At 29.2% G+C, this 15,769-nt stretch overlaps 1 protein-coding gene across 3 annotated transcripts; it reads right to left on the bottom strand.

Moving 5' to 3' along the window:
• Nucleotides 1–209: 209 nt before the first annotated feature.
• On the bottom strand, nt 210–8,917 carry LOC106784359 (ABC transporter G family member 20-like). 3 transcript variants are annotated; one of them, XM_014743802.1, is made up of 13 exons: nt 8,399–8,917; nt 8,005–8,185; nt 3,795–4,006; nt 2,906–3,176; nt 2,411–2,833; nt 2,245–2,334; nt 2,040–2,152; nt 1,543–1,928; nt 1,333–1,448; nt 1,170–1,240; nt 1,003–1,091; nt 732–908; nt 210–635 (listed from the first exon to the last, which is right to left on the bottom strand). In XM_014743802.1, the coding sequence occupies exons 3-13, from the start codon at nt 4,001–4,003 to the stop codon at nt 334–336; spliced, it is 2,247 nt and encodes a 748-aa protein (XP_014599288.1). In that variant the 5' UTR covers nt 4,004–4,006; nt 8,005–8,185; nt 8,399–8,917; the 3' UTR covers nt 210–333. The 3 variants fall into 3 exon arrangements, with proteins under 3 accessions (XP_014599288.1, XP_014599289.1, XP_014599290.1); XM_014743803.1 differs by having other exon boundaries at nt 8,838–8,908; XM_014743804.1 differs by having other exon boundaries at nt 210–623; nt 835–908; nt 8,005–8,917.
• Between the last annotated feature and the right edge of the window lie 6,852 nt (nt 8,918–15,769).

Below are 15,769 nucleotides of genomic sequence, written 5' to 3'. Positions count from 1 at the left end.
AATTCTTATACACAGAGAAACAGAATTAATATTAAAATTATCGAATTTTCAAATTGATATCCAATTTTTTTATATAAGAATTACGAAACCTTGCATTACAAATAAACATGAATTATTTCAAATTTACATTGATGACAAATACGAATATTCCTGTGATTCGCTGTATACAATGGTGGATTACAAAATCTTTTCAGCCTCAATGAGAATAACTTGTTTAGTTTCTATACTTGTCAATCCATCTACATATATTCATTATTTTTTTGCTCTCTATCTTTTTCTTCAATATTACCGATTAATATAATTAATACAATTCATTATAATATATATATATTCCTATCCTTTTTTAAATTTAATTAAAAATATTGCTATACTAAGAAAGAAAGTGATCCAAATAAGAGTGGCAATGAAACCACCGTAGACCGAAGACCTTGATAAATCCCAGCCTCTGGCTAACATAAACCTCATTGATTCGGTACTTTTCGTTAATGGTAAAACGTAACTAATTTTTTGAAGAATAGGATGCATTCCTTCGGTTGGCCAAATTATTCCACATAACATAACTATCGGTAAAAAGGATCCCATAGCAACGTAAGTAGCACTTCTTTCATCGGCACAAACAATGGCTGTAACAAATCCTATAAAGAAAAAGAAAAAAGAAAACCATAAATCAAATAAGATCGAGAAAACGAATCAATGTAAAAATTAACATATAAAAATATGATATTTCATACCGAAACACATTCCGCTTAATCCTGTGAGTAAAGTTAACACTGAAACCCAAATAATGTTACCCTCGCAAGTAATTTGGAACACAGAGAAGCCGAATATCATTACCATTAAAGTTTGTCCAATCATTACCACGAATTGGGTTAACACCAGACCGAATAATATTTCAGTACCGGTAACACCTGTGGGGGGGGGGGAGGGATAAAAATTATAATAATTCGCATTCAAATGTATTAATCATAAATTTACATCACAGAATTGAATAATGATGTTTACCGCACACTAAACTTCTTTCCAATAAACCTTCGTTCCTTTCTAGTAACAAAGCTCCCGATGTTAAAGCAACCGATAAGAAAAAGATGATACTAAGAAAAAATATGTTTTATATATAATCATTGTAATTATTTTATACACATTGATAATCATTTAATTCGACAACTTACGTTAAAATGATTCCTGGTGCTGCGAAATCAGTAAAATTTGGATTCAAAGGTCCATAGATCGGTGTTTGAAACTAAATCAATTTGCAAGATCGAAGATTAGAGATATAATTTAATTGGAAATAATGAATCGAAATGAAATAATATAATTGTGTTTGTAACTTACATTTAAAGGTATATTGGTTACTTTTTCGTTATAGTTACATGCAACGGTAACTTCACGAGCAAAATCTAAATAAGAATATAAGATGTTTCTTTGCAAGAGCTGACCAATTTGTTGATCTGAAATTAAAATGATAATAACATGAAAAAAAAAGAACAAAAGTTAAAATTACTACTAAGGTAAAGGTAAAAGACGTTAACAGATTCAAATTACTCGACATATCCATAACGATGTCCATGTCAGAATATATGAGATCCCATTGTTCCGTATTCTTGCCATTTTCTAGCCTCGAAATTAAAGCTTCGGAATAATTAGCTGAAAATGATATTACACCCCATGCCCATCCTTTTTTAACCGCGTACTCAGCTTCTTGTTGATTGTCATAAGGTACAAATATCATAGATGTATTCTTTAGGTGATTTAAAAATCGACAACTCAATAATGTTGTATTACAACCAATTGATGGTATACATTCATCGGTACTGTTGTCAAGTTCATTGTTAACAATAGCAAATGTTAAACCAACGGGATTCTTTCCGATAGAAAGGCAAAATAAGACGATCTGTATTACTGGTAAACCGATGATGAACGCCATTATGCTAAATAAATGAACTATTATTACGATAATTGATTACAATGATATTGCTGTTATGTATAATATATATTTATATTAAAGAAAAGATTAATATAAAATATTTATTGATATTTACCCAAAATTTCTCCACATCCATAAAAAGTTTTTCCATATTAACGCTTTCATATGTTGTAAATTTAAGACGTTGAAATTAGAAATATTTTTTTTCTCCGACGGCAATTCCGGCAACTAAATGTGAAAATTATTTTCAATGAAAAAAAAATTAATTTCACAATCTCTAAACTCATTACCAATAACGTGACTATCTTAAATCCTCTTACATTTCCTTCATCCGTAACGACTATGCTTCTTCTTCGACTAGAAATACTAACGTTGTCACCAAATTCGCCACTCATCTCGTCATCGGCGTCCTACGCGATAAAGAGATAAAGATAAATAATTTTATATAATCAACGGGGAAAAAAAATAAAAATAAAATGTATTTACCGGTTCCGGTGGTACACCGGTAACGCTACTAAGAATACTACTTCTTCTTCTGAGACCCATGTTCTGACGTCTACTAAGTTTTAAAAATACATCCTCCAAAGTATCCAATCTATGCATTTCCATCAACTTGCTCGGTGATTCTTCAGCAAGAAATTTACCTCCCCTCATAAGACCAATTATACTCGCTTGTCTTGTCTCCTCGATATAATGTGTCGTTATGATTATCGTTTTTTTACCATCCTCTGTTAACTGGACCAAATGATCCCAAATATTTTGACGTAATACTGGATCAACTCCTACGGTTGGTTCGTCCAAAATTAAAAGTTCTGGATCGCCCAATAACGTTGCAGCGAATGATACCCTTCTCTGTTGTCCACCCGACAGATTTTTAATAAAACGATTCTCCGATGGCAATTGCAAGAACTAAAATAACAATCGATCAGTTGGAATCTCTTAAATGTTAATATAACGATTTATTCATGAATATAGTGTTACCTTCAAAAGAAACTCCAATTTAATTTTAATCTGTTCGGTCGTCATACCTGCGACCCAGCCAAAATATATAAACGTTTCTTTTATAGAAAATTCACTATAAAGTGCTATCTCTTGTGGCATGTATCCTAATCGTGGACCTGGTACACCTGATTCTTTTGATCCCGGTTTACCACCTAGAACCCAAATTTCTCCGGAATTCAGACGTCTTCGACCCACGATACAGGATAATAAAGTTGTTTTCCCACAACCACTGGCACCGAGTAGACCATAACTAACAAAAAAAGAAAAATTTATTTCCAATTTATCAGTGTTGCCGAATATTTGTAAAATGTATTCGCTTTATTTAATTCATCATTAATTATTCATTATTCTGATATCTTATAAAAAGGGGAATCTTACGTGTAAATAACAGTTGAAAATATTCCCATTGAGAATAGTTTTGCTTAATTATATTCATGCCAGTATTATATAAAAATGAAAAAATAAACAAATATCTTATATGAAATCTTAAATCATCTCATATATTATATATCGTTTGATATTGTCGACGTGGTTAAATAAATCTTATGCGAATTGACGAGAAGAAACATTTTGACCAATTTTTAAAATCAATGAGCCCGTTTATTTTGGAATTTTTAATTTCTTTTCTCCGAAATATAATATATATATTACAGCTAATGGAATATTAAAACAACGCGCATATATATAAATATGCTCTAAGTTTTACGTAATAACGTATATAACGGCATCGAAGTTTCAAAGATCACCTCTTTACGTAAATATCATTTAAATAATTTATTTTTACTTTTTCTTTTTTATATTTTTAATGTGTTGTTTCCTTTTCAAATAGATTTGAGTTATATATATACATATATATATATTAACTCACATCGTGCCTTTAGGCACCGTCATGTTTAATCCATCTAGGACAATATTAAAATTCTTTTTCGGTCCATATCTCTTACACGCTCTTCTAACGCATACCGCTTGTCTTCTTCTCGCATCCAAGGTCGATGTTTGCGTTTGAAACTGTGCTCGCCTTGTTTTCAACTCCAAAGAAGCTGTTGGTACTGTTGATGTTGCATTTGACAGATTCATGATCTAAGAAATATACAAAAAGAAAAGAACACCACTGAAATGATAATAAATGAGACAAAAAATAGGTTTATAAATATGCATATTATTGCGAATACATATGTATGTATGTGTCTACGGTATGTTAAAGTCGTTTTATCATGAGAAAAAAAAATACAAGAAAAAATCAATTGCCTTATTAACACATTTGCGACAGACACTGTTCAGAAGAATTCTTTTCCTGGATATCAAATATAATTATTCGAGATATAAAACATATTATTAAATGAAACAATAACATTACAATTTAACAAATTTAACGAAAAATAAAAATATATATATATATAATAAAAATGAACATTTAACAATCAAACAAAATTGTATTAACGAATAAACAAATTACAAATTGTAATATATTTTTATTGAAAATAGAGAGAGAGAGAGTATTACTTTATCAATATTTGTGTTGGATATTTTGAAATAACGTAGAACTACATAATCGGTATTTCATTTGAAATGATCTAGGATTACGTTGGCTGTCTCGTATGTGTTTTATATAATTACAATATTTTATTCCTTATTTCAAAATACGAGTTTGCGATTAGTGTCGAAAATAAAAAAAAAAAAAAAAAAGAAAGAGAACAAGTATAAATTTACAATGTTGTCATATTTGAATATTAATATTAACCGTAAATAAATATTTTATGTGTTTTGATAAAGATTTAGGCCAAGGAACATTATCGTCGAATAACAAAATATGAATCTCTGTGTAATAAAATAAAAAAGAAAAAAAGAAAAACCCTGACCAAATTCTCAACAAAACTTGTTTGCGAATTCTTATTATCTTGAGGAGAGCATTATTTATTACTAACACGAAAAAATATATACTATTTAAAATATTGCACAAGAGAAATGTAATACACGACGGTGTACATACGTTCGATCATCAAAAGTGTAACATGCATTCCGTGACGTAAGATGTTACGAAGTCTGTGTGTTTTCAGTTACACCGTAGGTTACACACGAATATAATACGTACACGGTGTAAGTGCGAGCGAGAGAGTAAAAAAGAAAGATCACGTAGAGGCGGGAAAATCGGCGATTCAAGTTTCACCATTAGAAATGAAAGTAACTATTTATTACAATAATGTGGTAAATCAAAAAAAAAAAAAGAAACAAATCCTCGTCGTGTCATATTTTAAAACTTTTTATTTTTGCGTTGTAGTCAGTTTTTTTGTTCGTTTTAAGTTTTATATTTTGTTCGTTCACAAAAACACACTATTTCTTTATTTTCTTTCGAACAGATATTTTTTCCTTTTGATTTTTTTTTTTTTTTTAAATATAAGAACGATTACAAATTATTTTTTCTACTTCTTTTTGTTTTTTAGTTATTTAGAATAACAACCGGTCGTTAGAACGATGAATTGTTTTTCGTGATTAGAACGAAACGAATACTGATAATTATCGAATAAAATGCTTGAATAAATGTGCATGAAAACATGTGTTCGATGCCACGTGGATTTACGTCGCAGCGTCCTTCCTTGATTAAAGAGAAAAGTAGATACGTCAAATTGCTATAGTATTTATGCAATAAAAGTGAAGAATTCTTTGGTCTGGACAAAGTGTATTATTCCGTTTTTAGTTTTAATAGTCACCAAACGTATCGCGTAATTCATTAGTGATGTAACTCATACATTGTAGGTCGTACTCTCACTCCTTTTGATTATCTATCTAGACGGTCCAGTATTAAACCTTTCTCCTTTAACTTATTTTAAATCGGTCTGCTTGATTTCGAAACGATTTCTCAATTTTCTTTACTAAATTAATTCCAAAAGTATATGATGAAAAAGAAAAAAAAAAGAATTTCAAAAAGCTGACCATTAATTTTGATCAACAACCAAAGGAAGATTGTTTTCTAAATTGTTTACATAAGTTCTTTATTCAAACCGAAATTCGACTCGATCTCATTCATCTTGACGATTAATTAATTTTTTTTTTTTTTTCTCAAGTTTATAAAAAGTAAATAATGAGAAATAAGGAGAAATACGATGAAGTTTCTAACGTTTGTTTTCTTTTTTTTTTTTTTTTTGGAAAATTAAAAGACACTCCCAAAAGTCGGTATCGAGGAATCTTACTTTGTGTCGAGAAAATTATCGTCGAATTCTTGGAAAAAAAAAAAAAAAAATACTGGAAATATTATCTTATTCTTTCTTTGGTTACATCCGCCGTGTGAATATTCACTTTTTTAAGATCTTACGTTATGTTCCCGTACAAACATTGAAGTTTTATTTACCAAAGTTCCATCATATTCTGATCTAACAGAGTACCGAATATAGTGAATACGTAACCGGACTTTATTTTATTACTCATATGTGTGTACACGCTGTATTTAATGTTTTCAAAAGATAGAGAGAGAGAGAGAGAGAGAAAGAGAAAGAGATAATATTTCGCAACGTACCGAATTATTTTCTCTCTTGCATTACCGTCGATGTTCATTATTTAGCAACGTTAACGAATAATAATAAATTTGTCTTCATCTTCAACGGACGACTCGATGATTAAAAACTTACGAATACTCTTTGTCAGACAATATTATTTAAATAAATAATATTTATAAAATATAAATAATATTTAAAAAAAAAAAAAAAAAGAAAGATAAAAGAAAGTAGTAACGAGATCAAATGAATGAAATTTATTTTTTTCTTCGTTGAAATCAATTTCTCATTTATTTCACGAAGTGTACGAATAAAAAATTGATTAAAGAAATATCTTCATCTGCCGAGAGCTCTCAGCTTTGAGTGTTAAAAAAACGTTAAGAGAAAAAAGACGACAACAAAGAAATGAAAACAAGAAAAACTATAATAAAGTCAGTTCGATGGCTCTCGTTGTGCGTTGAAAACGAAATAATCTAATACAAATTCGATTTGAGCTAACTCGTGAATGCAACTAGAATGAAAAGGAAAGCCGATCCTACATCTGTGATACATAAAATTCACATGCGCTTATGCATTAAGTATGTATGTAGGTACATACCAGTTTATATCATTTAACGTATCAAAGAAAATACCTCGAATGATGGAAGATAAACGCGTAAGGATAGAACAAATAAAAATATATTAAATGACGAAAATTAATGACGCCAATAGACTGCTTAATTATATTGCAATTTTATTACTCGATCTTTCAACCTGTACGCGATGATTATAATAATGATTATAAGAATAATTACAACAATTGTATTTTTATTTTCAACGCGAATAAACCAATTTGTTCGTTTCTCAGAACGATCGTCTTTTCCTATCAACCCCTCCTTCCCCCACCCCCAAACAGAGAGAGAGAGAGAGAAAGAGAGAAAGAAAGAAGTAGGAAATGACGAAGATTACGAGATATAATTTTTTTCATTCTCCTTTTTTCCTTTTTCGCACACGTGCGCACACGTACGAGTTACTGTGTGAGAGTGCATGACTGTGCGTAGAAATGAAAAAAAAAAAGTAGCTACGTTAACGTTCAATAATACGAATAAGGACTAGAGGAGTTAACAACGAATGAAAATGATAATCACGCGAATGAAAATGATATAGAAGAAGAAAAATTTTCCAATGTCACGGTAAAAAAAAAAAAAAGGAAAGAAAAAAAAAGCCGATAACAACCGGGCGGTGGGGTGGGGTGGGGGATCGATCAAAGGATTGATATTTGCAACATATGTAAACGATTTTGCAGTTTCCTCGTGTGTCATCTCGTTAACATCATTCGCAATTCCTTTTTCATAAAATCTAAGCAAACTTTATGCTGAGTCAATTTCTCATTGAAGTTAAGATGACGCGTAGAAAATGCCGGCGTGTTGTAAGTCCATGTTTGCTTGACATTTAAATACGTATTGATAGAAAGAAAAAAATAGAGAAAGAGAGAGAGAGAGAGAGAGAGAGAGAGAGAAATCTTTAAGTACTCCAGCCCGATCATTTTTACCATTTACAATATTTATGAACAGATAATTGTACTGATTTAACAAATAAGTATTCACTAACCTGCGATAGATCGTTAAATTGTTTTGAACTTTCGAGAAGTACACCAGGTAGTCAGAAAGAAACGTTAGGAAGACGGACGTGATGATAATCCCTTTTCGTTTCTTTGATTCGTCGATCCTTTATCGGAGCACGATTTGAAATGTTCCATCGTACGAGAATTCCATAATAAATTTTATAACATCTATATTACAAAATGTAGAACAAAGGATAATGTATCTCGATGAAAAATCACGAACACTTATTAGAATAGGAACGTGTAATAGTAACGGTAATAACACCAACGATACGATAACGATAATAATGATGATGATTATGATGATAATGATGATGATGATGATGATAATGATGATAACAGATTCAGGAGGAGCCAAGAAATACAACAAAGGATTCTCACTGCACAAGCTCACGAATTCAATGCCGAACTGAAGAATTTTCTCGCAGTGAAGGGTTCTTTTGGTTGATTCAAGAATAATATAGAAACAACGAGATATATCGTCTTTCTATTTCTTTATTTCTTTATTTCTCTGAACTTGACCCTTTTATTCTTCTTCTTCTTATTCTTCTTCTTCTTCTTCCTATTATTATTATTATTATCTGTCTCCCCGCGTTCCAATCGTATGATCTAATAAGAATTTATTTCTGGTCAAGTATTTTTATGTTTGATATTTTTGTTATACAACGAGGAAAGTTAGCAACGAAAGTAACCAAACGAGAAAGAGTAAAGAGTAAGAGTGAAAAGTACGAGAAACAGGGAAAGGGAAAGAAAGAGAATGAAAGAGAGAGAAATAGAGAGGGAAAGAAAGAAAGAAAGAAAGAGAAAGAGGATACGATACAATCCGTTCGCTATACCGGAGAGAACTGGCCCGATCACTCGCACGACCGGAGTACCAAAGACTTGTGCAAGACACCAAAGTCGTCTAACAAAAGTTACCGAGCCTGGAGTTAGCTGATGTGTCTGTCGATCCGACTTGCTGCTTCTGGTGGGAGCGTTAAACCTGAGAATGAGAGACTCATTCGTTATTCGATTTAAACCTTTAATCACCACACTTCCACTTCGACTTCAAATCTTTTTTTCTTTTTTTCTTTTTTTTTTTTTAATCGTCAGGATTGATTTAAAAATCATTTTATTTTTGCCTTGCCATTGAGACTGTGCGCTTACTTTGGGACTTTTTTTTGACGAATTTTTTTGTAATATTAATCGAATGAATATTTTTCTTCGTAGGATCAGATCAAAATGATTCTTTTTATAAAATTAACGGATTTATCAACGCGCGACAAGGAATATAAAAATAAATTTATATAAAATTAAATCGAATTTTATATATCGATGTATATCGAAAATATTTTTGATACGATTGAAAATATAATGATCGATCTTCGGATACGCGGTCACGTATTATTTTTTACTTTTACGTTCGTGTTATTATTAGCAACCACAGTTAACAACACGTTTATTCCTTGTATTATCAATCAGGATATCACTGTATAGAGTCGACAAAAAATGCTTATTATGCGAAACGTTTCGATTACAATAAATTAATAATTCATATGTTTTATTTTAATATATCACGTAATCGATAATCCAAAAAATTAATACACAAGTATATTGATTTTATATACATAGTTTAAATGTTGAAAAAACTTGTTCAAGAAATTCGAGTAGAAATCGGAACGGCAATTTACTAAGAATCGTGTTCTTGCAAAATGACGTTTTCTTTTCGTTTCTTCTTTCGAGATTCCCTCCTTTCTAATAATAATAATAATAATAATAATATTAATAATAATTAACGCATTGTGTTCTCGTTTTATTAAAAACGAATACAGTTTCTCAATTTTTCTTGGAGAAATATAATAGGGAAAAAACAACACGCGTGTTATATGACGTGAAACTTAGAATGAAATTAACAATAAAATGTGACACATGGATATCACACTCAGTCATCACGTGGTATACCGATACTCTTCTATTAGAGTCATTAAATTAATAAGCAATCATTTGACGAAGGTATTCAGTTACTAAATGAAAATACGTATGATACTTTGGACTCCAGTCAAGGATATATTTTATCCTTCAGAATTTTAATAATCGTTTTAAAAACACAGCAGGCCGATTAACTGATTAGTTCTTACAATAAGCTAAATTCATTTCCTTCCACGTCCACATTCCAACTCGCAACCTTTATTTTGCCTTGCTTTTCTTTCGTTGGTTTTTTTTTTGTTTTTTTTTTTTTTTTTTTTTGTTTTTTATTTGTAAATCATTTCCAATTCGTCGTTTGAAATTCCGCGAACGTCCTAGTCTCTCTACGGTAGGAAAAAGTAGAAAAGTTAGCATACGAAATTTGCATGGACATAAAAATGCACAGAATAAAGTCAGACGAGTTTTTGAAGGTCACTCGAAGAAAGAAACATCCTTCGTTCCTCTGTTAGAAGAAGGCTGTCTAGTTTTTGCTTCATCTTCTTCTTCTTTTTCTTTTTCTTCTTCTTCTTCTTCTTCTTCTTCTTATTTTTGCCATAAAATTCGCAAGAAGTTCGACGTCAAGGTTCTTCGAGTCAAGGTTTTTTTTTGGGTCGATCAAGAATGCGTTAATAAATATTATCTCACGTATGAGATTATAATTATCATTACAACAATGTCTTGTATTAAAAAAAAACAAAAAAGATATCACCCAACGATAATCTTCGAATTTCATGCGAGAACGAAACTTTAGAAAAAAAAATCACGTTATTTGTAATCCTGATAAATTTCTCATAATAATTTTATACTTCCACGAGAAAAGAAAAAAAAAAACAAAAAAGAAAAAAAGAGAAAGGAGAGGAAAAAAAATATAAAGATACGTAAAAAAATAATATCATTACAAATCCAACAATTAGTTAATGCTAAAAATATTTACGTAATATTTACGCGTGGAGAAACAAATTCGTGATTTCGAAACGACGCGTTAATTACATGATACACTTTTCTTTTAACGATTGCCAACCATTATTATTACGGTCAATAACCGTGAAAACAACAAATTTAAATCAAGCCTCCTCTCACATTATGATATACAATACCATTAAATAAGTACTATCGATTACAAAATTTCACGAAGTAATTAGAACTTTTTCATAAATATTTCGACGCAATGCAATAGAAAAAAAAATATATAAATAAAAAAGTAAAACTTACAAATTAGATTATAAGAAATAGAAGTTTGTTCTCTCTTTTTTTTCTTTTTTCGTTTTATTTGTTAAAGTTCATTAACGAATAAACTTTTTTTTTTTCTTTCAAAGTTATCTCTTTTTATGAGATTATAAAGTTATACAAATATTTGTTGTTTCATTGGAATCAAATGTTAACTGGAGTACGCAGAGTTTTTTTTTCATATACATAAAAACCTATGTAATGTAATTATACTTATGTAAAATAAATGATACCTAAAAAATCTGTTATAATAATTATAATAGAGAATAAAATGTGTAACAGGTTGAGAGAGTAGGTACACAAGTAATGTCAGAATGTTCTGATGATATTTCCTTCTTTTTTTTTTTTTCTTTTTATATCGTTGATGATACGTTGCATACAATAATACTATTTCCAACATACGTGAACGTGTTCTTTCCCCAGATAAATATCAGACGAGAATCCTTTTTTCTCTTCTCTCCATTAAACAGCAATAATTCTTTAATTAAAATATTACGTCAACAGATACGAGACGAGATTATCTGCATGAACAAAAGATTAATATCGATAAAATGAGGAAAAAACCGATCAATAAAAAAAAGTTCACACTCCTTTCTTATTAGGAAATGATTAGATAGTATTGTGGTATATTGTTAGAAAAAAGCAAAAAAAAAAAAAAGAATAAACGTAGGAAAAAGAAAGGATACGTATATTTTATTGTTTTTATTCTAAGTTTCAACTACGTAAATTTTTCCAATATTGATTACTCTTCTTATTGTTGGTTGACCTTTAATACCTGTCACAAAAGAATAAGAAGAACGATTGGGAGGAATGCTAACCTAAGTTACACATCATGTGTTTACGCGTCGAACCGAGTGTGAATAATTTGCAAAAACAAAAAAGTAAGAGAGAGAAATAGAAATATAGATTACAGGTGGAAAGTTTTTAAATGATTGATATTAGCAATTTCGATGGATTTGACCATGAAGAAATATCGTAGAACTTTACCGTCAGTTTCGTTTACAATAACTTTAAATTTATGCACGTAAATATTTAAAAAAATAACTTTAAATTTATGCACGTAAATATTTAAAGAAATAACTTTAAATTTATGCATGTAAATATATATATATAAATGTACGTGTACAACTCGAGAAGAAATTTTTTATGGAGAATGGAATCGAAAGATAAAGAAAAAAAGAGAAAGAGAAATAGACAAAGCTACTATTTCAAAGATTACGTTTCTTCTGATTTATTCTCGTCTACAAATGGAATAGAAAAAAAATATATAAATGAGAGCAGAGGTTAGAAACAAATGTAATGCAGTGCTTAACAAAAAGTATTGTCGTAGACGGTATATTAGAATTTTTGTTTTGTTAACTAGTAAAAACAAATATGTACGATTATTTATTTAATCTTTTATTTTTTTTTTTATATTTTTATTAAAGTATCTTTCTCATATGTTTAAGGTTGAAATATATATAAATATGTTGATTTATATCAAATAAAAAAATTTCATTGGTGTAGAAAAAGAAAATAAGAAAAACATGCGATGTTAATGGTTAAAAATAGTTTCCAGAAAAAAATGGCCGTTCATGTTGCATTATTCATTTTATTTTTTTTATTCTCCATCAATTTATTGGGTAACGGATATCCCAGAATTGTTTACCAAGATGTGTTGATATAATATTTTTAAGAAACATTCTTACTATCCAAAACAAAATAACCTGTTCGAATATCGAGTTTATGAATCATTCAATATTTATTTATTTAGATCTAGAAAAGAAAAAAAGAAACAATGTTCTGTTTTTTCAATAATGTAGATGATAATATTTTAGCGAAATTATTCTTATCAATTTGAATTAATTCTAATTTTAAAAAAATAAGGATAATAATAATTTATACTCCTAAATATGACGAGGATTATTAAATATTGATTTTTTAGTTACTTTTAAGAATAGGTATACAATGTGGACGAGAGAGAAACTCATATTAATTTATTATAACTTAATTATCTTTCACGTTCAGAAGAAAATTATATACTGTGAAATTTATAGTATTACTCATTTATTTATTTTTATTGTTTATAACGTAAGTTCATAAAAAAGAAAAAAAAAATAATATTAAAAACTTCGAATTAGTATTCAAACTTTACAGCGAAAAGTGAATTTTGTGACGGAAAATGAAATAAAAATGTAAAAAAATTATTATCGCAATATATGTATATATAAAAATAAAATCAAAATATTACATAATCATCGTCATAATCTTTTAATAAAATCTCAGCTTTCATTTATTGTTTATCGTAACTTTGCAATCATCTAAGTTTTATAGATTGACAAATCAAAATCTATAATTTCTCCCACTCTTTATTTCTTTCCTTTTTTGAAAAGTATCAACAAGATCGCATAGTAGTATATGTTACATCCAAGTTTGCAAGTAACGTTCGTATAAATGCAATACTAGTAACGCTGTTTAGTATAAAGTCTCGTTAAACAACAACGACACTGACACATTTTCAATTAGTCACGAGGTTAACCGGTTTGAGAATAAACTAGTTTTTATTTTAAATCTTCTTATACCCAATCCTACTATACTAAGAAAGAGAGAGAGAGAGAATCTTCTTTTTCCTATAAAAATGTTTAAAACAATAACTAATTATATTGACCAATATAGTGATTTATCAAAATCGAAGTAAATCATTACTAAGAAACAAAAGATCGAGTAATAATGATTAATGGCACTTAACATATTCACGTTTATATTTTCTAGCAAAGATGAAGATCATTTCTATGGACCATTTGCATATAAGTATCTTAGAGAGAACATTAGTTATTGCTTTTTTATAATTTTTTTATTTGGACTACTTGTAAAAAGTCAGACAATTGGCAATGCAAATGAGATGTTATGACGTTGGTCATTTATATACCTGTATTACGTTTATAAATGTTATTTATTTCGATCCGAACTAATCCTGTCTCTAAATTCTAACAGTCATTTGATCCGTATCACTAGCGAACAATTATGTCATTTGTTTAAATTTAAAATTGCTAAAACATTATGACTTACTGTAAAAGAAAACTAGAAATTTCTGATATAATATCGATCAATGTATCCTAATATTCTTTAAGCATAAAAAGCTTTCACCTAATATCTTCATAATACTTTCGCTTTACGAGCTAAAAGCAAAGATAGAGAAATATAGAAAAAGAAAAAAAAGAGAAAATATAAAATTCATGCAAATAGTTGATTTATTATAATATATTTTGTTATATCATCGAGATAAGTGGATTTAAACTGCTCAAATATTGCTTTTTATATATTGTTACACGAAATAACACGGAAATACAAGTACGTCTCGGCAAGAAAAGATTAACCGATGAAAGTACACCATTGATTGCAACTTCTTCGGTGTAATATTCTTTTTTATAATTTTTCTTCTCACTTTTTTATTGAGTATACTTCATCATGTCATCCTCCTGATTGCTATTATATTGCCGTAAACAAGTTCTTATTTCCAAATAGGAAATGAAAACAATTGCAAAAATTCAATAACAAAATCATTAAGTTATTACACATAGTAAACGATAATAATATAAAAATATAATTACGAATACGATTAGGAATAATCTACAATTAGAATATCTATGAAAAATTTCATTTTATACTCGAACACATACTTATATGCGAAATAAAAGAAAACAAATTTATCTACTAGAGATATTTACCTTACCGATGTAAGAAAATAATTTTATCGATCGAAAGTTATATAGAACATTACTAAAAATTCTAACCGTAGGAACGCTAACAAAGAACCTTACCAGCAGAAAGAATAAATAAGTGCTCTTAATTGCACACTATTTACTTACACTATCTACACGCTTTGATTTTCTTCTACTTTTTAAAATATATATGTATAAAAAACGCATTTCTGAAGGCACACACGTATTTAAACACTAAAAATTAAATATAATTATTTTAAACTTGCTTACAATATAACTATACTATATCCGTATACTATACCGTCATCGCGTTAAGTACATACTATCGTCCAATGGTGGTCCCAGTGGTAACAAAAGTAATTCTGGGTAGATAACACTACCTTATAGGTTGTTACTTTGGAAATCAATTTTAAATATATCCCCTGCAGGTATATCAACTTTACTTTCATTTTTTTCCAAGTGTGCTAGCGCCTTGAATTTGTGGTTGCGCATGTGTATAACATATCTTCCACTCATGACGTTGCCATTTCATAATTATTCAAAGTTTAATAATTATTTACAACTAATTAACGATAAATAAAAAATATTTGATACAATAAAGTTGAGCAAATAGTGTACAATTAAGAGCACTTATTCATTCTTTCTGCTGGTAAGGTTCCTTGCTAGCGTTTCTACGGTGAAAATTTGTATTCTATCAACATGTAGTGTTATTTCGATAGTTGGTAAAATAGGAAACTGAATAATTTGTAATTCGTTTGAACTGCCGATAATGCAATGTTAACAATCATCAGGCGTAATGAGTAGTACCGTTACAATTGATGCGGTACTACTCCCTTCCACATTCTCAAATATGCCGGTCATAAAACTGGTTTAACATCAA

This window comes from Polistes canadensis, unplaced genomic scaffold (genome assembly GCF_001313835.1).
Source record: "Polistes canadensis isolate GaletaPanama2010 unplaced genomic scaffold, ASM131383v1 scaffold_33, whole genome shotgun sequence".
Lineage (NCBI taxonomy): Eukaryota > Metazoa > Arthropoda > Insecta > Hymenoptera > Vespidae > Polistes > Polistes canadensis.
This window is presented reverse-complemented; position numbering and strand designations above follow the sequence as displayed.

What these genes read in the sequence shown, in the direction of transcription:
- LOC106784359 (XM_014743802.1), bottom strand. Translation starts at nt 4,003, where the DNA reads ATGAATCTGTCAAATGCAACATCAACAGTACCAACAGCTTCTTTGGAG. An exon ending in ACGGTGCCTAAAGGCACGAT is followed by an intron (nt 3,177 to 3,794) that starts GTGAGTTAATAT and finishes TTTTTTTGTTAG; the next exon opens with TTATGGTCTACTCGGTGCCA. An exon ending in ATTAAGCGGAATGTGTTTCG is followed by an intron (nt 636 to 731) that starts GTATGAAATATC and finishes TTTTCTTTATAG; the next exon opens with GATTTGTTACAGCCATTGTT.